We start from the raw sequence: 14,131 nt of genomic DNA on the forward strand, positions 1-14,131 counted from the left end.
GACTAAAATTTGGTATTTGGTATGCATTAGCTTTTGTGAGCTTTTCTTTACAGCCCTCATTGACATGCAATATGGCAAGCTTCCTTTGAAACATATTTATAAAATAACTACAGTATAATTAAACCAACAAAGCCATCTTTTAAGTACGCTTAATAGCTCAGGTTTTTTTTTTTCATCTCAGTAAAATTTTTATTTTAAAAAGAAAAATAGTTATGCCTCAATCCCACTGTACATTTTATTCTGTGCATCTAATATTTCCTTTACAGCTACAATCTGTGCATATTTAATTCTTCTTGACAACCATGATTATTAATAAAGAGCTCATGAAAGATATACTTCATAGCTTCTTCAACAAGAATAATGTGTTTTTTTGTTAACGGAAATTGTAACATATGTTGACAGATACAATATATAAGATGTGCTTTTTTTTCTTAATTGTAATTTTGCTGTGCTGAATACAGCCGAAATGGCAGGTAATAATCAGAGTGGATGCTATTTTATACAACGTAACCAAAAATATTTTAATGGTATAAAAGCAATAGATAAATAAAAGGAATTATGTTTAAATTTTTTTTTGCGTCCCCGAACCCGCAGTTCTTGTTTCTGCTGTGGCTGCGGGTTTGTTTACCAGAAGAAACCACGAGTTGCAATTCGGTCCTTCTCTGCCCTTGGCCCTTCAGCACTCAGGGCGCGCAGGGCCCGGCTGAATGCAAAATCGGGATACCTAGTGGTTCAAGTTCACCGAGTTTTGTGCGGTTTGTAAGCCCTTCCCCTCTCCCCAGAATTCCAAAGATGCCAAGCCTCGAGACCCGAGCCGCTGGGGCGTCCCCAGGCCGCTGCTTCGCCCCTCGGCCCCCTCTCCTCTGCCTTCCTAGGAAACTCCGTCCCGGCGGCCGAGGAGCTGCCGAGTCCTCTACGCGCCCCCCTGCGCAGAGAATAAACACCATTGACGCCACTGTTATAATCTTTATTTAAAACAGTTTCCAAGGTTACAAATTGCAGGGCCTCGTATGCAACAGGTTCATCCGAAGCGGTATCATTGCAGATTAACTGTAACGTGTAGGATTAAAATAAAACATAAGGGATTAGGCAAAATGGGTTGAAGCTTGGGAAATAACGGCCAAGCGCGTCTCGACCGCGAGTCCGCAGAGGGAGCCTGCGAGGAAGCCGGGCCTTTGGGAGGTCGCGACGCACAAGGCTGGACCCCGCGAGTGGTCAGGGCCGGCGGTTCTGGAAGGACCAGAGCGGCCGGCGGCCGAGAGGTGAGCCTTTCGGGGCGCCAGGGAGGAGACCCTGGGGTCCTGAGGATGGGGAAGGCCCCGGGCCGGGCAGGCGGGACTGTGGTCTGGCTGGGGGCGCCAGGCGGCGCCGGGGACACGGCCCCGTCGCCCTGCGTGGCACCCTGCGAGGCGTGAGGGGGGACAGGGTACCTGCAGGGGCCATCGGGGGTGTGCGCACGACCGACTGACGCGGCCTTCAAGGCCCAGGCCTGAAGGGGTCCCACGTGGGATCCATCTGTCCATCCCCACGGTTGTCCCCTCTTCCAGGCCGCGTCCGAAGCGCCACGTGCGGCCGTCTGAGCGCGGGTCCTGGCCCCGAGCCGTCCCCGGCCACCTCCCCTGCTCGGCGCGCCCCGCGCCCTCCGGCTCCAGGAAGACCCCGGGAGCCCCTCGGTCCCCTCCGCTTCCTGCGGAGCCGGAGCGCGGCGGCCCAGCGGAGGCTCAGCGGAGGCTCGCTGGGGGCGGGGAGGAAGTGTGCAGCGTGGCCCGAGAGGGAAACAAAGCCCGACCCCCCCCAGCCCGGTCACCCCGAGCTGACCCCAGACCCACCCCGCCGAGGCCCGGGGCTCCCGGCCGCCGCCCCCCCCCCCAGCGTCCACGGAGACCCAGCGGGCAGCCAGGCCCGAGGGCGCGAAGGCCAGACCTGCAGGCGGGAAGCCTTGCCCGGCGAAGGGACGCCGACCGGCCAAGACTGGGCGGTGAGCGGGTGGACGGGCAGGAACCCGGGCACTCCGGGGCTCCCCGCAGCCACCGCGGTGCGAGCCGTCCGGGAAGAGGGGAGCGAACTTCCAGGTGGAAGAAAGTAGGCGCGCAACTTCCCCGAGGCCTCCGCCGGCGAGGGAAGGGCCCCGGCTAAGGCGGCGGCGGGAAGGGGCTGGTGCAAACAGCTGTTCCTCATACATATTTCATCACACAATCAGATAATGCGTCCCACTACCTTCTCAATTATTCACAGATAAACATTTTCAAGACGTTTTGACATCTGTCTTGGTGCCTGCTATTAATTTAGTAATCACTGTAGTTAAAAATGTATGGGATTTTTCCCCCCACCGTCGGAGTACCTCCTTTCTGAGCTCGAGCCCAGTGTTGGGCTGCCGCAGAGAGCCCGGGCCCTCTGGGAGTGAAGACACCTTAGGAGGTGAGGTGATGTCTCCAGAGCGTTGACACTGTTGTGGAAAGGATTAAAGGGGTATCTGGTTATTTTAATTTACGGTTGAAGGTAAGGACTGTCATATCATACACACACACACACACACACACACACACACACACACTACCCTGTCACAACTCTAGACCCACAAAGATGATCAGACCTTTGCCCTGGGCAGTGGAAATGGTTTGCTTCATGTAAGCACAAGCGTTTGTTGAGAAAAGCATGGGCAACCTACATAGGAAAACACACGCCTATGCATTGACATATACGGGAGAACTTATCAAGGAACAATAACAAAAGCCTAACAATTATGCGTGCTATCAAAGAGGCCACCAACCTCCGAGGGCCCTGGTTCTGCACCCTGGGCAGAAGGCACAAGAATAGGAAAGAAAAATAAATTATGTCCTGTGCAGTACGTGGAGCATTGGGGGTTATGAGGAAACAGTTGCTCTCTCCTTGGGAGGCAAAACTCCACATAAACATTTTTTTTTTAAGCTGGAATTTGAAAAAAAAAATCGTTAAGACTGGAAAGTCAGGGCAAACATTCCCAACTCTAAAATGCTGTGATTCGTTGTGAGAAATTTTCTAAACTACCCAGAAGGGTAGAGAACGTTGGGTGGCCAGAAGCTCATCTCTTTGTGTTCTGAGTTTTAGCTAGAAGGAACAAAAGTTCCACCGTGGATCTGTGATGACTCGACCTTACTCATTTCACTATTTTGGTTGAGGTCTCTTCCTGAGGTGCATCAGCAGGTGATTCGCATTTGGAAGCAAGAGAAAAGAAGACCTGGAGAAAAACAGCTTTGGAAGAAACTGCCCTCCTAACAGAAGAGTAAGATTACATAAACTCTAAAGTGATTTTCACAATTTATTGTTCAAAATACAGACAAGAACAAATTCACTAAAATATCTAGGAACTAAATGTGTCTTGGGAAAGTGAAAGGAAGAAAATTCTTCCCTAGCCACACCCCTACATCTCTTCAGGGGATCAGTATGCCTGTTGGAGTTTGGCCTGCAGCAGTACTGGGAGTCAGGTCTTTACAACTCTCTCTCTCTCTCTCTCTCTCTCTCTCTCTCTCTCTTGCTCCCTGAAGAGTAGTTATTGGACTTCTTGGCCCAAGAGCTAGCACACTCCCTTCCACTCTCTTCATCCCTTCTTTTCTCCCTCTTCCTTGTCATTCTTTTAAAGAAATGGTCCAAGACTCACCCCTACTGCTTTCAGAGGGAGAGGCTCAAAAAATGCATTCAAGAGGACAAGTTGGAAAATAAGGTGATGTAGGGAAAGGCACCATTTCTTTGGAAAGTCCTTGCCATTGTCTGGGACTGTTCTCCAGGACTCAACAGGCAAAGGAGGTGTCAGAGAGAACAAGCCAGCACACTTACTAGCCCCAGAACAGCTGTGGGAAACCCTGTTGGTACGCTCTGACCCAGGCCAGCACCTCGATCTCTGCCTGGAATAGAGGAGCAGGGTCGAAGACCTCTCAGTATTCTGCAAAAGGAAATTACTCAAATAAATAATTCAGCTTGGTCTAGTATATTCCTTGCAGATTTATTTGATGTACACGGGGTTGGGGAGGGCTACAGTTGTTTTTCTTTAGGTCTCAGAGGAGAAAAGCAAAAAGGGCACAAAATGGCTTTTCCATATCTGGAAGCGTTCTTAGAAATGAATGTCCCCATTGAAAATGAGTCTCCTGTTGCCTGGTGGAGGCCTTCTGGGCTATCTGTTCAAGCTCTACTCCAGAGCGCAGTCTCCCAGGCAGAGGATGAAAAAGACAACAGCCAACCGAAATAACCAAGTGAAGGAGAATCTTTCCTGTGTTGCCCTCTTCTGGGAGTCTCCAACAGAGCAGGTAGGAGAGTTCTAAAGCAGACTCTCGGTGGACGATTCCTTGGTGTTCAGAAAGTGGCCTGAAACTTTTCATCCCGAAGATTCAACCAAGTTTCCTCCTCCAGGGTCAATGTACCTCTTGCAGGAAGTGTTGCCTTCTAGTTGAGCCCATTCTCCTTGGCTTCCTGTGCATCTGTGTGCCTGTCTGGGGCCACTCCATGTGGGCACCGTCGCTTTTGTCTGCATTTGGGCAACTGGGTGTGTACCTACGTATTGGACCCATGCCTTGGACAAGCCTTTATTCCTCCACTTCTGCTGTTAGGGTTCCTGTAATTCTCCTACGTGTGTTCTCGAACAATTGCTGTGCGCAAAATCCTTCTGTGAATACCAGGTAGGGCGTGACCCCAGAGATCTGCGTTGAAGAGAGGAGGTGGGTACAATGGTAGTTCCGGACTTTGGGCGGGCTGTAAGGTTGCTAAGTTCCCCAGTTCTAGGGGCCCTAGGCTTTCCCCACTCCTTCATATACCCTAAGTAGTAACTGTTTACAAGAAGAAGCGACTGTCTTCCATCTCACCAGCCTCTAGACCTGTAGACTGTAGCTCCGAATAGCCAAAACTGGAGGCAAAGTGAAGTCTTAAGGCCTTAAACATCAGCTGGCCTCCGGGCCACCTTCGTCCAAGTGTCGCCTTGGGGCTGGGAGGGAGCAAAGGCCCCGTAGGTACCTAACCTCAGGGAGCCTTTAGGCCAGCACCCCGAGCGTTAGGGGAGCGTTAGGGGGCGAAACTCTCCTTGCTGGCGCCCCTAGAGCAGCAACATTTACAATTGCAAACTTGCAGGGCCCGCCCCCTCGGCTCCTCCTCTGGCCCTCACCCCAACTTTAAGCTCCCAGCGGGAGAGCCAGAGCTAGAGTCATAGTCTCCCTTAGGCGCCCTGGGGCCAAGCCACTTCTCAGGGTCCCTAGAAGGACCTAAGGGCCTGGATAGCAGAGGCATAGTAGTAAAAACTGTGACCACGGCTTTCTAAACAGCCGGAGGCGCTGTATTCCTCCGCGACCTCTCTCCCCGGCCTAGGCAGCTGGAGTACACACTCGCCCACCCCAGAGCCGGCGAGCAGGCATGGGGCGCGCGCCGGGAAGGGTGTGTGCGCACGTGTCCTCGTGCGATTGGAAGTGGTTACACGGACTCTTCCAGACGAGGTTTTTCCCCGTGATTGAAGATGACTTGCGACTAACTTCAGGTGGTGGGTTCCTACAGGACCAACGCCAGTCCGGCTGTCGGCCTGTGGGTTTTTCCTAGGTTCGCACTGAGGGAAGCCACCGCCCCCCGCCCTCGAGCAGCCCTCAAGGCCCGGTGAAAGGGTCAGGCCCCGGGCCCTGAGATCTGTAGGACTGAAGATCTTAATGTTCGCCCCAGAGATCTGACTCAGAGGTCTAAGCTGTTGCGTGCCCTCGTAGGTTCAGGAGGGAAACCTGCGCGGGTGAAGGAGATCCTGATAACCACCCCATCCCCATGGCAGGGAGGAGTTCTGACCTCTACACACGGGACCTTCGGACCTACTTACTGCCTTGCCATCTCACTCCAGGCCCAATCTGTGATCCGGGTTGGCGGCGGCGGGGTGGGAGGGCTGCTGGAGGAGTTGGGTGGAGGTGGAGATGCAGAGAGGGAGGAAAAAGAAGCAAGATTGGGTGAGGATGTGCAGATGGGTGAGGATGAGGTGGAGATGGAGTTGGGGATGCACCGCGGGGCACCAACTATTCACCCTTCCGTGGAGAGGTGCGTCTGGCTGCTCCGTTACTCCCCCCCCCAATAAAGCTAATGATGTAGTAATTTAGGAGGGGTGAGGGGCTGGGCGAAAGGAGGGAGGGGAGACGATGGGGAGAACGCGCGCCCCGAGAGCGAAAGCACACAGCTAGCTCTAGAGGCGCTGCCACAGTTCGCGCTTCCCAACAGGTTAGCTAGCCTAGGATCCACCCGGCATTTCGCAGGAAGGGGGGGGTTGTGTGTGCGTTGAGATAGCTAGAGGAGGGGAGAGTCTTCCTGGAGGACAGGGGGAGGGAGAGAGAGCTCGGAGCGAGAGCGCGCGCGCAGAGCCCTTTGAAAGGACTTCCACTTCCTAATGAATATTTATCCGCCGCTGCTGCACTCTCCCGGCTTCTCTTACCTTTCCGCAGGTAAGAGCCTCCCTGGTCCCCTACCCTAGTAGCGGCGGGGGTCATCCCAGCTCCCCCGACCCTGGCGCGAGTGGTGCGTCTTTGGACCGGCGGGGTGAGGGGTGGGGTGTGGGGCAAGGTGGCTTCGCTGTGTGCGATGGGTTCCGCACGACCAACACAGAGTGTGGGAGCTACCTGTGTGTGCGCGTGTGTGTGTGTGTGTATGTGTGTGTGTGTGTGTGTGTGTGCGCGCGCGTGTGTGGAGGGGGGGAGAGAGAGAGAGGAGGAGAGGAGAGAGCGAATGTGCGCCCCCGAGCGCGCATCTGCTCTAGGCGCGCATTAAGGACATTTTCGGACTTTTCTCTCTGACGTCCTGTATCTCTCGCCTTTGCCTTTCTTTGCCCCCCCCCCCCCCCCCGCCTCTCCACCTCCTCCCCCACCCCAGCACTACCCTGGGTTGTAGACCGCTCTCCTGGCCGGCTTTGTGCCGCCGGCGCGCATCCCTCCTGCCGGGCCCTCGCGTCTCTCACAAAGAGGACCAGAGCTCCTTTTCCACTGTAACCTTTACCCTTTCTGCCGAGACCGCCGGTCAGGGCACCCCGACCCCCTTCCCGCCGGTTCAGCTCCCGAGGGTCTGCCGCGCGCTCTGCCGCTGTCCCCCTCTTGGGGCGCAGGGGCTCCGTGCGAGGAGCTGAGAGTACTGAGCGGTGGTCGGGACTCCAGGGTACCACTGGGCGGAACTTCACAAGGGTCTACTAACCTGGAACCGGGAGCCAGAGATCCACCCCCAGTAGGGCGCGGGTACCCGCCGCCCCCCCACCCGCGGCCGCGCGGGCGGGAGGAGCCCAGCGAGCTCGGACCCGCCTAGGGGGAAAGAGGGAGGGGAAAGGGAAGGGGTCAGGGAGGAGCCGACGGTGTACGGAGAATTCTCGAAACAGACTCACCCAGCCACCTGTTGCGACTCAGTCTGGGGTCGGGCAGCTCCAGATCTGCTCCAGGTGGACACGCACAAAGGCAGACACCCAAGTTTGGAAAAGAAAAGTCTCTGGCTTCGCCGGGCGCAGCCGGTTAGACGAGCAACCCCGCGCGCGCTGGGGTCGCGAGGCTGTAGGATCCAAGAGGGGCTTGAGGCCAGAGGACCCGCCACTTCGGGGTCGGCTCCCGCCGCACGCCCCCTTGTCCGGGAGGCCAGGGGCTCGAGTTCAGGAAGCCGGCGCTCGGGGCCGGCGCCCTCGGGGCGGTTGCAGCCGGAGCAGGCCCCGCTGAGCCCTGCTCAGAAGTCAAGAGCAGCGGCGCAGCCGCTCGTCGCAGCCTTTCACGCTGCAGCCGCTCCTCATTCTTGTGCCTCGGACCTTCTGAGCGCCCCCGGACAAAGCCCCCACAACCCGGCCTCTCCCTTCCCGCTAAATCCCCTTCGGGGTCAGTGCGCTACCGGCACCGGGCCGCGCGCCTCTCCTGCCAGCCCTGTGGCTCTTAAAGAGCCCCACACCCCTCCGCCCCGCGCGCTCCTCCGACCCCCCCCGCCACCCCTCCCCTCTCCTCCGGATCTCGCCCCCCACGCCGACGCCTGAGGTCCCTACTGCCCCGACCCAATGCCCGCGGACTCCCAGCCTCCTCCTTTCGCCCCCCTCCCCTAAGCAGCCGTTGCCCCCACCACCACCACCACCACACACAACCGAATTCTACTCTCCATTTCGGGTCTCCCTTCTCGCCAAGAGCACCCACTCCTGACTTTTTTTCAGCCCCTGCTTTGCCCTTTAGATCATGACCTGGCACTACCGTTTCCCAGCTCAGAGCTGATCCTCGTCCGAGTTTCTGCCTGGGCTTGGTTTAGGGGGTCTTGGAATGGAAACGGGGCTGGGCACGGGAGTGGAGCTGAATGGAAGGAGGGAAGGGAGGAGGGGCAGGTCAGATAGACTGACTCTGAGGCGCTTTTATCTGGGGCCTACACTGGCCTTCAACAGTAGTTGAAAACTGGCATTCCTGGGGTTAGACATCTCACCTTGACCAGTGTTGGGGCTGGGGGGTGGGAACCTGTGGAGAGGGGCTTCCAGAAGATCCCAGTGGAGAACTGTGAGCTCCCTGCTCCCCAAACTCAGTTGTGTAAAGACCCAAGAACTAGGTGCACAAGGAGGGTGTGAAAGGGGACCTTAAGCTCCAATTGTCCAGGAGAAAGGATAATGGAGGAGAGTGGGCAGGAAGACAAGTCAGCTCTTTCTGAGGAGTGGAGGGCAATTTCTAATGTTTTCTTGTATTAACTAGTTAACATGTTCCTTGGCCCAAGAAGAGGAGAAAAAGAGTAGATGATTGTCACAGTGGATTGCTGTCTCCACTCCCCTTTCTTCCAGAATTTTCCCTCTCTTCTCCAGGCTTGTTTTGGTTCCAGTGTTGCCCAAGGAGAGTAGCCTTCTTTGGAATGCCTTCTTCAGGCCTCTCCAGGGCTAGAAACACGATTGAAGGGAGACGGGGAAGGGACAGTGTGAAGGCAAGTGTGAGCCTTTAAGTCAGGCTGTAGTACCCTGGTTTCATCAGTGCCAACCGTTACATCATTTCACTGTTTGGGCTCTGGAGGAGGTGTGTACGAGCTGTGGCTGTTTGGGTAGCTGAACCTGCCCACTCTTTCTCAAATACAGGCCAGGGGTTCTAGTTGCGGGAAGGTTGGTTGAAAGAAGGGTGAGTCCTCCTGGTGAGATGAGGCCGAAGGAATTTGAGGAAGAGGGGTGGAAAGCTGACCCTCCCCTGTGTGTCTGCCCTTCTGCCCTTCCAACTCTAGTCCAGACGCACCTTTTAGGAAGTGGAGTGGTTAATTGATTTACAGCTGGCCCTGTGGGGGAAAGTTCATGGTACACAGGGATGAGCTAGATCCGAAGGCTGTAAAACCCACCTCCCTCCTTCCCCATGCTACAACTATTGTAGCTCTCACTCCCCCACTCCCCCAAGTATCCGGCTCCTTTCTCTTGGGACTACATCTCTGTGCAGCCAGCTAGGCTGGGACTGTGCCCACCCTCCCGGGCCTGGCGGTGGGAGGTGTTCAGGTCCTAGACAGAGCTAAACCTCTCTTGTTTGAGGATGTGGGGGGTGGAAGGGCCTTTAGCGGGCGGCGGGGCTCATTAGGCAGAGCGGGGTGCCGAGAGGTGCGCGCTGCCGGCCCCAGAGGCCTCCTTTGAGGCGTCGGGGCGGCTTCATTAAGCAGCGCTAACAAGGCGAACAAATGCCGGGCCTAGCAGCTTTCTCGCAATGGTGGGGCCTTAGCAGGGCGCCAGGCTAATGAGGGTCACTCAAAGAGGCTGATCAAATATTCAAATTTCCCCTCACGCCAGGAACTTTTATGCACCGGGAAAGTTGAGGCAACTGAGCTGTGTTTACTGTCCTGAACGACAATTGCTTGAAGCCCGGGTCCGCAGAGGCTAAGGAAAGGAGGGGAGCTAAGGGGGAGGGGGACCAGTTGTTGTTGTTGTTGTTGTTCAAAGGAAAATAATCGGGGGTCCTTGAAGGGCTTCTAGGCCTCCCAGCCCGAGTACTGCGCTCCCCTACGCCCTCCCTGGCGGCCTGAGCCAAGCTCCTTCTTTTGCAGCTTGCGGGGAGGCCCAGACCACCCGCTACCCAGCCATCTCCTTCTTCCGACGTCCTAGAGAGCCCGGAAGAGGCGTTTCCCCCTGGACCAACCTTCCTGATCATTTGGGTCGGCTGTTCCGGGTTGAGCCAGGCGACCCGGGTGTAGCCGTCCCAGGCCTTCTGGGGCGCGCTCTCCCGCAGACGCGCGAAACCCTGGGCTCTCCCTGTAATCCAAAGCAAGGAGTGTGGTTCCCGCAAAGCCCCCCGACCGGACTGAGAGGTCCTCAGTGCTAGGGTTGGAGCTGACGTCTGTAAATAAATGCTCGGGCAGAGCACGGTAGAACACTACCCATCCAAACGCTCCTCTTTCCCCCACCCCACGCCAACTGAACTCTGACCCCACCCCACCCCCGAGCCGGCAGGCCAGGGTTAAAGGGTGGCGGCAAATTTGTCTGTGCAGGTGACCTCTGTGGGTACGGAAGCCGTAGGCACAGCAAATTCCCGGTCCTTGAGTCTGAGAGGCGAGATAGAGAGGGAGGGCTTGAGGCCCTCCAAGCTGATCCCTCGGGTTTTGCAGCCCCGAGAGATCCCGGGTGCGGGCGGCCCTCAGCGTCCCATTCACTCTGGAAGCGCCCCGGGCGCAGTCCCCTGCCCTGGTACCACCCGCCCTACCTCAGCGAGGAGGGCAGCCCGGGTCCTCTGCACCAGCCCCTCTCCCCAACGCCCAGAGCATGGGAATTCGGAGGAACTCCAGAGGTCCACGGCCCCCACCACCCGGCCCCGCAAACGCACACACCCCAAGCTTTTAGATAGAGACCCCGCAGAGCCTCAGCGGGATCCAGGGCTCCGCTAAGCGTCGGGGACCACCCGCCCCGCCTCTCCGCCCTGCTCTCGGGACTCTCGACTTACCGGCTTCGGGGAGGCAGCTCAGCGCTTCCGGCCTGAGCCGCAGAGAGGCTGGCGGCGCCGTGGCCTGAAGGTGGGCTCGGAGGGCGGCGCGGAGCCCCGCTCGGCGGAGAGGCTCTCCCGCGGCCGGCCGGGGCGGCTGCGGGCCCCCTCGCCGGCGCCCTCCTCCCGGCTCGGCGCGCCCCGGGCGTGCCTGCCACCGGGCCGCCGAGCCCGGCGGGCCCACGAGCGAGCCGGCGCTGGCCGGAGCGCGGGGCTATGCCCGAGCAGCACCGGTGATCCCTTTGCCTCGATTCTTCTGGAGTGGCGAGGGTTTTCGATTTCAGCGCTTTCGGCACGGCCCGCAGCACCTGCCCAGCCTCCCTTCAGGCCCGGGTCCCCCCCACTCGGAGGCGGGGGGCTGCGGAGATTGGGAGGGACCGACCGGGTTCACCCGCCCGCCTGGCGCCTGGGTCCCTGGCTCCCGGGGGATGCAGTTTCGGGGTCACGAGCTGCTTTCAAAAAGTTGAACACAATATTCGGAAACCCACCCGTAGGAATTCTCCCCCTCCACGCGGCACAATACCCACTCCCCTCCCCTTTTTCATTTCTTCCTCCCCCGCTTCCTCCTCCTGCCCCTTCTCCCGCCCACCTTTCAGCCTATAATCCTTCCCCTACGAGAGAAAGGGGTCGGGAAGAAAGGATGAAGTGTCTGTTTTTGTGTCCCAACCTTTGGGCCCTTTCTGGTCCCGCAAGGAGCGACCGCCCAGAGCTTCGCAGCTGAGGGGGAAAGGACTCCCGGGCCAGGGGAAGGAGCGTGGAGACAGAGAGGCCGCCAAAGCGGGGCTCGAGGGAGCCACCTTTTAGGGGAACACAGGAACCGGTCCTGGTCGGCGGGTTCAGGTCTCCCACCTGCCTCCAGCTGAAGAGCCAGTGTAGTCCCCAAGCCCAACCCAAACCCTCCGTGTCGCCCTCAAAGCGGGTTTGCTCTTCAAAACCTGGCACGGCCGGATGGAGGCCTAGGAAAGACCCGGACTTGAGGTTTAGGGCCTGCGACCATTTTAGCTCCGGCCTCCAGTTAGGTTCACATTTGAATTCCCCCAGAACCTCTTTTCTCACTCCTCCCTCACTGAGAGCTCCAGAGTGGTGTGTACCCGGCGCCGAGCCCCCGATCTGCATCGGAATGTAGAAAAGATCTTAAAAAAAAAAAAAAAAGTTTTGAATTCCTCAATGATTTTTTTCTTCTGGAAAGGCAGCTTAGGATAATTATTTCAGCTTTATTGAGGGCAGATTAGTTGAAGTCTGGGCGCTGCGTTTCAATACGCGTTGTACATGGGCCGACAATGTGGGCATTGTCGGCTACTGTGTGTGAATCCATTCAACATATACACTTTTTAACACCAACCCGAATCCTGTCTAAATATACACAGTGCGTAGGGAAAGATGTCTCTGACCCGGACAAATCCGGGTAAATCACACTTCCATAGTTACAGAAGGCTCACAAAGGAAGCCTGGACTCAAGATGCACACTACAACTTCTCACGAGCATTTACCTAAGAAGTAAATGCCCGTGGGTGGGGGCTGTGGGGACTGTGGGGGCTGTGGGGCTGCAGGCAGGAGGCCCTCTGCATTCTTTGGAGGGGGGATCTGTTTCGGGGTTACCATACTACCTTACATAAAGAAAACCCCGGCTCTTGTTATTTGTTATAGTTGTTTACCTTATGAGCAGACACTGAACTCTCAGGCCTTGGGTGCTTACTCCCGGTGGCCTCTAAAGTTTCTGTATCTTTCTGGGGCTGTTGGGCAGACCCAAGGGGTTGTGCCCGTGGATGCAGTGGGCATCCTCCAGACTTCCCAGAGGCCAGAGAGTTCCTAGGTTTCTGGGCTCCTGTTGCTTCTCCACCACTGTGGGAGGCAGCTGAAGTCTGGGGACGGGGAACAAAGAATGGGGTTGCTTTCGGAGACGGTGCAGTGTTGTTTCCATTGTCTAAAAATACACGGTAACGGAGGGGCTCGCCGATACTTGGCTGGGAGCAGGAAGGAGCTGGGGATGTAGTCCAATGGCACTGACCAGGAAAGTCCTCACAGCTTCATGCTCTCTCCGTCCTGGCTGCAAACTCCAGGTACCAGATTCCGTCTACCAAACCTAGGCTCCCCCAGCGGCTTGCTGGGAATGAGTGTGCAACGGGCCTCGTGATCTCCTCTCTCCTTTCTTCCTGACCACTCTCAGCGCTCACACAGGCAGAAAGAGGCGGTTGAGATACCGCGTGCAGACCTTGCCGGGCCACCTGGCCCGAAGCCTCTCCTCAGACAGGCTGTCTGCCGCTCCGAGGCCGGCAGCCTCTCCCTGACCCCAAAACACTGCTGGAACTAATTGCCTATCCCACTCAACTTCTCCTATGCCTGTTCCTTTTCGAATTTTTGGATCAGCTTCTTTGAGCAAGAGAAGAGAAAAGGAGAGAGAGAGAGAGAGAGAGAGAGAGAGAGAGAGAGGATATTAAGAGTTGCAAAGATTTTTTAAAAATTCTGTTTCACCCTCTTCTCCCCCCTTCCCCCCCCCCCCCCCCTCCGGCTAAGTGGTAAAACCGTCCTTACGTTCTCGGTATTGATTGGCAGGGCTGACAGTGATTGGCAGTGGTTGCCGTGGCAACGACACAACGACACGTCACAGACCAATAGAAAAGCGAAACAAAATGTTTCAATGCTGCACTCACTGTGGATTTAGGGGAGATATTATGAGGCTGTTGTCATTAGGGCGATTGCTGTGGAGTCGCTGAATCTTGACTCGGCGGTGGTTGGCTCTCGCTCTCCTCTCTCTCTCTCTCTCTCTCTCTCTCTCTCCCTCTCCCTCTCTCTCTCCCTCTCCCTCTCTCTCTCTATCTGCCTCGGGTTCTCTCTCTGCGCGCGCGCACCGGGCCGCTCTCCTTCCTCCCTCTCTATGTGGCTGCGCGGGTGTGTGTGTATGTGGATGTGTGCGGGGTGTAGGTGTCCCTCGCGTCCTTCCTCCTCCCCCTCCTTCTCCTTCTGCTCCCCCCTCCTCTCCATCTCCTCCTCCCCCCTCTCCTCTCCCTCCTCCTGGTCCTCGGCGCCCCTCTCCTCCTCTTCCTCCCATCTCTCTTCCTTTCCCTGAATTTTCTCCTCTCCTCTCAGGTCGGTCCATGGTCTTCCGCTCCCCCCTAGACCTCTATTCCTCCCACTTCTTGTTGCCAAACTTCGCCGATTCTCACCACTGCTCCCTACTTGTGGCGAGTAGCGGCGGCGGGAGCGGTGCGGGCGGCGGCGGC

General features: G+C 56.9%; 2 protein-coding genes across 2 annotated transcripts; one reads left to right on the forward strand and one right to left on the reverse strand.

Moving 5' to 3' along the window:
- Positions 1–1,036: 1,036 nt before the first annotated feature.
- Positions 1,037–2,182, reverse strand: LOC129687695 (collagen alpha-2(I) chain-like). The gene has a single exon (XM_055622250.1). The coding sequence runs from the start codon at positions 2,180–2,182 to the stop codon at positions 1,037–1,039; it is 1,146 nt and encodes a 381-aa protein (XP_055478225.1).
- A 1,930-nt stretch (positions 2,183–4,112) lies between these two features.
- LOC129687706 (uncharacterized) lies at positions 4,113–14,100 on the forward strand. The gene is made up of 4 exons (XM_055622260.1): positions 4,113–4,280; positions 5,495–5,538; positions 5,644–6,030; positions 13,998–14,100. The coding sequence occupies exons 1-4, from the start codon at positions 4,113–4,115 to the stop codon at positions 14,098–14,100; spliced, it is 702 nt and encodes a 233-aa protein (XP_055478235.1).
- Positions 14,101–14,131: the final 31 nt, after the last annotated feature.

Source organism: Psammomys obesus, unplaced genomic scaffold, assembly GCF_907164565.1.
Source record: "Psammomys obesus unplaced genomic scaffold, mPsaObe1.curated_primary_1811, whole genome shotgun sequence".
NCBI classification, from domain to species: domain Eukaryota; kingdom Metazoa; phylum Chordata; class Mammalia; order Rodentia; family Muridae; genus Psammomys; species Psammomys obesus.